The sequence below is a fragment of the Nicotiana attenuata genome, chromosome 5, assembly GCF_001879085.1.
Source record: "Nicotiana attenuata strain UT chromosome 5, NIATTr2, whole genome shotgun sequence".
Lineage (NCBI taxonomy): Eukaryota > Viridiplantae > Streptophyta > Magnoliopsida > Solanales > Solanaceae > Nicotiana > Nicotiana attenuata.
The window spans coordinates 12,057,527-12,066,363 of NC_031993.1; the positions used below are offsets into that span (position 1 = coordinate 12,057,527).

An 8,837-nucleotide genomic window follows, 5' to 3' on the forward strand; every position below is an offset into this window, starting at 1 on the left:
ATGAAGAGAGTAGCACCAGGTCAGGTATTGAGATCGCCAGCATCACTAAGTAGCTTAAATTTTTGAACAAAAAGGTAGAGAAGTGTGGTCGACACCTACCTCATCTCGTTAAGCCTTCGGAAAAATTACACAACCCAAGTTTCATTACGCAAACTTTCTCGCTTTCGTACTTCTTAACAAAACAATTTGTGTAATCTGCGAGTATATGTAAATACTTTTTTTTGGTACAAAAGATGATACTTCATTTCCTTTTTAGCATTAAATCCATGCATCGTGTGGTTGGTCGCATAAATTAAAATGATCTCACAATAATTATGCATACTAGGTACTATAGTATTCAGGTGGCTGTTAAAGGAAAAAAAAAATCAGCATAACTAACTCAATCAATGTCTGGTTTGCCATATCAAACTCTGTATAACTTGTGCAGTAATTGACTGGCGATATTAAATCTCGAATAGCTAATACGCAGCATATGTATAGGGATAGACCAAGAAGATCTTGGATAGATCAAACCCTCCAAATAGTAGCATCAGACTGATAAGTTCTTGGATAGATCAAGAAGATCCGGAACGGGAACAAATGACAAACAACCACGAAAAAGAAAGTGAAGTTTAAATAGCAATTTTAAGAATTAAGACTAGTAATTCAGTAAAAGATCGTTCTGTGAGAAAACACCGTCTTTCATTTACACATACAACATCACCTGACAGTTGAGGAACTAACTAGTCTGAGTTCAAGAGAGTTCCTTGGTTTCAAGGGCTGCAATTTCTTTGACAACCTGCGTTTTGTCAGCCTCAAACTGCTCATCCTCTGCAGATAAAGTAAGGAAAATCGTGAGGCATTCTTTCACAAGATACAGCTCTGTATTCATATTTATTGTGCATGTGCCTATTCTTAATCAATATTTACTATGTACGTACCTTTGTCAGTCTTAAAATCAGCAAAGAGGCGCAGGAGCTTGCTTCTGTTAGCGACAAGGATGCTAACAATATCTGGAGGCTTGTTCTGATTTGCAGCAAATAACTGCAGAACTTGAAAGTCAGAGACAAAGCCGTTGCTAATGGAACAGTCAGCAGACATGATAAAATGTGTCAAAATCAATAGAGTACCTTGAAAACATGGAATGCTTCTATCTGGATACTCTTGCTTGACTCCTGCAAAAGGAGTAATTCAGCAATCAACAAAACTTGACAGCAATTCAAGAAGATAATTTGATAAGGTCATCAGCTATAGTGATGGGGAAAGGAGCCACATAACTTTCGACATACCACTCTGCCCCAGCAAATCTTTATGCATGTTGTAAAAGGTCAACTTGTAGTCACTCCAAAACCATACCTTCACTCAAACAATTAAGTGTGCCACACTGATAGTCATGGTTCCTGTTTAGGGTGGCAGTTTTATACTGTTCACGTGAGTGAGTGATAAATTCAACTTCAAGTCTAGTTGTGCTAAGCAAAAGGTGGTCCATCTAATTTTACTTATTTCACAAGTTAACAATTTGTCCATTGGATTGAGATGGACTTATCACACACAAAAACATGAACTGGTGCGGTGAAGCAGAATAGCAACTGCCAAACTCCAAGACAAGATTTACCCGTTCAGACTGTTGCTTTCTTAACTAACTAATCTTTTACAGATTCCCATATTCTACGATAGGCTTTCTAGTTGAGAGGTCAATAAAGCTGGAATACCATGGGAAACCAGGGCTCAAATCCCAGTAACAGCAAAAAACTAGGTGATTCTTCTCATTTTTCTAAAAATTGGTGCGCAGAGTTATCACGAAACCTCTGTTAGAGTTAACAGGAGACCGGTGGATTAGTCAAGGTGCTCGCAACCTGACATTGACACCACCATTATCCAAAAATGATAGGCTTTTAAGTTATAATGGTGTCTTTTTTATTTAGTTAATTTTTTTTGGTTTTTTATTTTTGAAATATAAGGGGTTCATATAGCCGACCATAACTAGCTAGGGATTATGGTGCAGTTGTGATTTATTCAAAAAGTACAAAGGCACTTCTAGGCTAGTTATCTACAGTGGACCAACCCAAAGTTAACCCTAGTATGCGTGGAATATCACTGTATTAGCTCAATGTTGACCTGTCCAAATTACCTGCCCAATTAGCACCCATTAACTCTAGTCTTGTCTAATAATAAACTTGAATTGCAGCAAGGGTTTCATGATCAATATTGTAAAGCCCCCACCACCCACAACATAGGAAGAGAATATAATTAAATGCACCAACAGAAACTTCAAGAGAATACAAGATTAAAGAAGAGAGTAGAATGACAGTGAGGAAGATAATGCTGCAATAAGAATGAGCCAACCAAATATAGCTTAATACCCTGAGAAGATTCATAAGGATCCTTAAGTTGTCTCTTGAACTAACGTAACGCGTCATTACTGCAGAATTTGAGCGGTCAAGCAGTATATCTCCCAACAGCTGCAACAGTAAAACAAACATCTTTAAATATGAAAAGAAAACAACCAAAAGGAGGTCTCTGTCAGGCTACAAGTCACAACTGCCTGAACATAAATTGGAAAGAGTCACTGTCTGAAAGAAATGAAGAAAGACTCCAGAATTATAACGACCTACTGGTGATGTATAACATTATGAATTTCCAGCAAAGAAAAGATATGAGCTTGAATAAATGATAAAAAGCTGACTGCTGGAAATTTCTCCTCAAAGTCGTAAGGTTCAGCTTCCCGTCAATCAACAGAATGAATCTCATCCATTCTAGTGAAACAACAAAACAGCTTAATTCTGAAAACACGAATTTCATTCAATTTTTCTATTATCCAAGCCCCTTAATTTCCTCCTCTTCCCTTCTTTCATCATGGAAAGAGGATTCCTGCTAACCCCAGCCTAAAAGGTACATGTAAAGGTATCTCCTAAAGGAATTATGATGTTAACTGCAAAAACATAGCCCTCAGTAAAAGAAGACGCAAGAACAACTCTTTTAACAAAATGAGGATCAGCATACAAGGGAAAGAGAAAAATTGTTATCTATGTAATATGAGGAGGGCTTGAGGTATAAAATGTACATCAAACATTTATGACCTACCATGTACTAGATTCCACTGAGATATTTTGCAAAAGACGTGAGAAATTTTCTGAAGGAACATAACTTTTTCCAGAAGTATATTATTCAGCAGAAGTTGTCCATAAGAAGAAGGAAGGCTTCCCTTACCTTGATAGCTTGCCTTCTGGTGATGTAATTACTGGACTCGAGCAGTTTTGAGTTATACTCGGCAAAGAACTGAAAACGGAACCAGCAGCGAATAAGTTCGCCATAATTAATTATTCGAAGCAAGAGTAGGCGATGAGAAAATCCAAGTATAATGGAAAAACCTATTAGAAGTAAAACATATGATTTGACCACATTTATGTATCAATCACTAAGCCAAGTAGTGCAAATCAAAACACTGAAAGTCCACATAGCTGGCACCAAAATCCTCCTTAACCCTATCCCAGTTGATCCATCCATCCATCCCCTCAACTACATAAACCTGGATGAAAGAAAAAGGGCAGCAACAAGAACAAACTCTGAGGTTCTTAACACACCTTCACTTACCATTAACATGTCACAATTTTCCCTTTTTTGATGATGGAAAGGGGTCTCAAGAGGCACCATCGGGTGAAAGAATAAGTTTCTAAGATAATAAAGCAAAGCCTGATAGTCATGAAGTCCCAAGAAATAAAGGTAAAAAGTGCATATAACTGAGTGCTCCATCAGTACTACAAGAATCATTCATAGTAACAAACAACATAATAGAATCAACAACGGAAGGTGTTAAGAGTATCTTGAGAGCATAGTTGCAAAAATCAGATCTGCAAGAAGCAACAAGTTTCCAGAGAAAAACTTTTAAATATAGTTCACACAACAAGCTTGCATGTGTACAACTAACATACACAAGTTCACAGAGAACTCCCGGTAACTATGGTTCAAACAACTTACTTCCATGTCTACAATAATAAGTAATTAGGCAAATATATTAAATCTATTACCCAGTCATAATTCTTCGAAAGAAACTCAGCTACTGTTGATTTGTGCCTCGTCAAGAGTTCCTGCCAGAAAATTGCAACTGAATCAGGATAATGCCACAGTAGGCATGACAAGCAACTCTTAGGAAAGAGCAGAAGCTTCTGTTGCAGAGCCATAATAAATATGCCGAAACCACAATAAGCTTTGGAGAATGATCATAGCACGACCAATCCGCTGAATTTCACTAGGAATTAATGCAGCAAGTTCCTACTGCAGTTACTACGGAGACCCAATCATTTGATTTGATAAGCAAGCTAACCACACCATGGACAGCCAAGGCTGTCATGTGGAGTAGCAAATTGGCTTCTTTTTCCTTCTTTTGTTAAGAGGTTTGCTAGTGCAATAGGGAATTAACACTGATGGCATATTTACTTACGTAGCCATTGAGATGACAATAGAATATTTTCAGTGAACAAAATTATCTATCAGATATTCATTCCATTAACGTAATTAAAAGCACCCAACCTTGAAAGTTGCAGCGGCATCAGCAGCAATGTCAAAATTTGGCAGCTGAATATAATCAAAAAACTTCTTCATGTGCTCTGTTTCCAAGACGTACCTAACAACAGAAGCACACATATAAGTTCTCAAAAAACAGATCCAGCAGTAGCAGCATACACTAGCAATATGCCTCATTTGCATTCAGAAATTCAGAAATATATAGCAAAAAGAAAGCTAATTAAGTAGCTCAGATTAATGAATATTCTATTACCAGTCGATTCAAAGGGTATAAAATTACCTCCCCCTCCCCCCCCCCAACCCCCCCACCCCCACCCCCACCCCCACACACACACAAAAAAAGAAACATCAGATAAGTTCATGTGCCTGACCTTGCAACACTCTGGTGCCGAATGCATTCCCTCAGCATTGTACCATAATGCAAAGCCATATCTGTGTTTTCATACCTAAATGACATGGAAAAAGAATTATTGGAAATCCATATACCAATAGCCAAGAGATTAACAAAATGATCTTCAAAAACATCTTTTGGTTCCCAGGAAACGGATTTGCTAGAAGAAGCTATCCCACCAAGGCTTGTAAAAATTGACACAATAAACTACCTCAGTCCCATTTTTAGGTGAAAAAACTTGACTAGACATGTCAATCAATAAAGTTACTTTGATTATATATAACAACAACGCTTCAACCCCAAACAGTTGGGGTCAGCTATATGAATCCTTAATGACCATGTAGCTCCACGAAGCTAATCTCCGGCAATATTATACATCCAATCCTATATAACAATGTTCGTCCTACAACTATTCTATATAACATATCTTTTACTTTGGTAAGCATCCTACTCTCACGTACATGGGTGGATGTACCGTTATAGGTACGGGTTCAATTGAACCCATAACTTTCGACGCGGAGTACAAATTTAGGTGTAAAAAATTATTAAAATTATAATAAATAGTATAGATGAACCTATAACTTTAAGAATAATATGTTCAATGCTAAAAACCTAAAAGTTGAACCCAAAAATTTAAATCCTGGATCCGCCTCTGCTTACGTATATAGCACCCTGGTAGCACATCTCCATTTCAGCTATCCTGTTTTGATTCTATGTATAACATATTCATTTATCATAACGTTCTCCTGGAATATCGAGCCTTAATATCTGAATTGTTTGCATTTACTTACCACAATTCCGTGTAATCTCACTTTAATTTTACTGTTCTTATACTGACTAAACTTGCAGTTCATATATTTAGTCTTACTTCAGTCCCTTGTTGGTTGTCTAATTAGTATAATATCCTAAGCAAATAGCATAAATCATGTACCTCATATTGTATATTATTAGTTAGCTCTTGCATATACAAAATAATTGCAAGAGCATATAGAACAGTGGTTGGAAAACAAGTTATCCCATGATTAATTATCCCTGGATTAGTTATCCCACCCTCCCATAGGAATAAAAAAATACTACAATCCCAGGATAACTAATCCCCGGATTAGTTATACCATGATTTTATCTCAACCAAACGTGGGATAAACTCATCTCAAATTTCATCCCGGGATTACCCATCATACCAAACGAGCCCTTAGTATCACTTCAATACTTCGAGATAGCCCAAAGTGTTTCAGGAGAAATGGAGTAAGCAATTAAACATAACAGTTCACACAAAGTTTAATGACAAAATATGTCTAATAAGAACATGCAAGAACAACTCTGATTTCTTTCGTTAAGATAATTTGATCTAGTTTTCCCATGGATGGGGATCAGCAATGTGCATTAGAAAAGAAAAGCCCAAAAAATAATTTGAATATTTTAAACCTCATAAACATGAGGCAATTCGATAATGCAATACGACACATGATAATAACATGTCACCACATTTGTAAACCTCTATTTTGTCACTACTTACCCTGATACTAATATATCCATCAGATCAATGTTTGCTTCCAAGTAATCACAAGCAATCAACCGTGATTGAACCTGCTGTCTCTGCAGATTTGCAACTACTTGAGTAGCATCTTTACGAGCCTGAAAAAAGTAAATCTCCTTGTAACAGGAAGACAAGAGGACGGAAGCAAGATCTTACAACATAATAGGGTTAATAAACATCAAAACCCAATAGCAAATTATCAAATCACACCCGGTCAAACAGCAGAGAAGACGCCAGAGAACCACCAGTTGATACAATTCAAAGGAGGGGTAAGTATTACCTCTAAATTCAACTTCGGAACACAATTAATAAGCAGCCGCAGTGTGTTTTCTCTAAAGAATTCTTGAGTCAGCTGAGAACAATCCTCAGAGACAGGTTCTGATTGACCATTTCCATAGAGAATAGACTTTAAGTCCCGAATTGACTTGCCTAACTCCATCATCTGCATATTTTGATAAGGAAAGAAGTAGACAAGTTAAATTTTCAGCGAATTGGTGTATGTAAATTCAATCAGAAACCGTATTAAACATGGCCATTCCATATTCTTCTAATGAAATTCATATTAATGACATTGTTACTGGTGATATGAGTAAATGATGAGCTCAATGTAGTACTCCAAAAGCTAAAGCTAGAACCAAGCCAAAGGATAACACAAATTTGAAAACGGTTAAGTTCTATGCACTGACGGCGTAAAAAATATTTACACAATCAGGTTATTTAAAAGGCAATTGCATAACTCTGCTTAATAGCATGATTAATAGTAGTAAATGGCAAGTAAGTAGTAACATGTTACAACAGGTAAATTTCACTGATGGTATAAAAAATCATTACACTGTCTGCGCATATAACTTAGTTCCATTTGGAAAAGAGTTTAAGTTTTGTGCATTGATGGTGTTAAAAATATTTCACAATCAGATTATTTTAAAATGTAATTGTAGGTAACTCTATTCAATAATAGCATGATTGGTTATCTTTAATAATTGGTAAGCAACATATTACAAGAGCACTGATGGTGTAAAAAATCATTACATTATCGAACTTAAATCCGAGTACAACTAGCAAGTAGACTAAGTAACTTATCCACCAGTTTCATTACATTTAACCAACAAGAAAAAATTAGGCATAGTTACATTGATACATTGAATTTCTAAAACATTAAGTATCCAAGGAAAAATAAAGTAACAACTGAACTTAAATTAAAAGGAAAATAATCCAGATCTAAAATTGAGCTAACTAAAAGACATTGAATCCTAACCTTTTCTTCTCGCTTGCTCTCGCGAGTATCAGAATTACGCTGTGCGTACATAAGGAGATCACGTGTTTGGCGAACAAGTTCAACAGGAGTTTTAGGCTTTGATTTGAATAAACCTTTCATTTTCGCCGGCGGCTGGTTGTCTCCGGCGCCGATGCTATTCGCCGGTAAATACAAAGGTGGTGTAGCTGCCGGAGACCAGAGCCTGTGGACCACGATTGGTTCCGTGGCTCTGTGCACCGCAGCTCCTGTACCGCGCGTCCAGCAGATTCCTATTTTCAGTTGAATTTTTGCGGGGCCACCACCCTGAAATTATCACGGATCTAACATTTTTTTGAGCAAGTGGAAGTAAAGTGTGAATTTAATATTTAATATTAATACATTAGTTTATCTGTTTTCTTTTTTGATTTAATCATTCGGCATTCGAAGTGCATCAATTTAATTAATTTATGTTCACGCCGAATAAATTTATTGGGTTGAGTAAATTATTTTCGATCATTTTTTTTATTTTCAGAGTTCACTAAAATCTTCTTTTTTCGATTAATTAAGAATAAATGAACTTCAAAAGTTGATAGGTCAGGACATTTTTCTCAATTAAAAATAAATGAACTTCAAATATATCTCAATTATTTTTCTTAGAAAAATCTCAATATTTCCTTAATTGTTAGGTCAGACATTAGACATGAAAAGTTAATCTAATCAATGGGAATGCAAGAAAGTTTGTGATGCTAAACAGAACTCCTGATTGATAAGAGAAAATCAGAGAAAATCGAAAGTATTCCTTATGTTAAACTGAGAGAAAAAATATACAAAAAATTCTCATACTGAATTCGAGGTATCATGCTATTATTACTTAATATTCATATAGCGAAGTCATAGTCTTCTTTTCTCTCTTAAATAAAAACCTTATTGGCGCCAAGGGTCTCAACATTTTTAATATAAAGCTTATATACATGTTACAATCAAACTCAACATTTTTAATATGAAATTCTACGAGTATATAGAGCCGATATGGACTTGGCCCTTTGGGCCAGCCTAGTCCAGCCCGTAATTTAGTAAGGTTGGACTAGAATTTTCGGAGCTTATTTTAAAACAAAGCTTTTAAGCCCGACCCAAGTAAGCTTGTGGCCTCGTGAGGCTGGGTTGGACCGGCC

General features: G+C 36.2%; 1 protein-coding gene across 1 annotated transcript; it reads right to left on the minus strand.

The window, feature by feature from the left end:
- Positions 478 to 8,023, minus strand: LOC109225316 (putative MO25-like protein At5g47540). The gene is made up of 11 exons (XM_019389936.1): positions 7,687 to 8,023; positions 6,712 to 6,873; positions 6,411 to 6,529; positions 4,875 to 4,949; positions 4,510 to 4,603; positions 4,008 to 4,067; positions 3,190 to 3,258; positions 2,343 to 2,441; positions 1,110 to 1,154; positions 921 to 1,023; positions 478 to 810 (listed from the first exon to the last, which is right to left on the minus strand). Exons 1-11 carry the CDS (start codon positions 7,804 to 7,806, stop codon positions 734 to 736), a joined length of 1,023 nt encoding a protein of 340 aa, XP_019245481.1. The 5' UTR covers positions 7,807 to 8,023; the 3' UTR covers positions 478 to 733.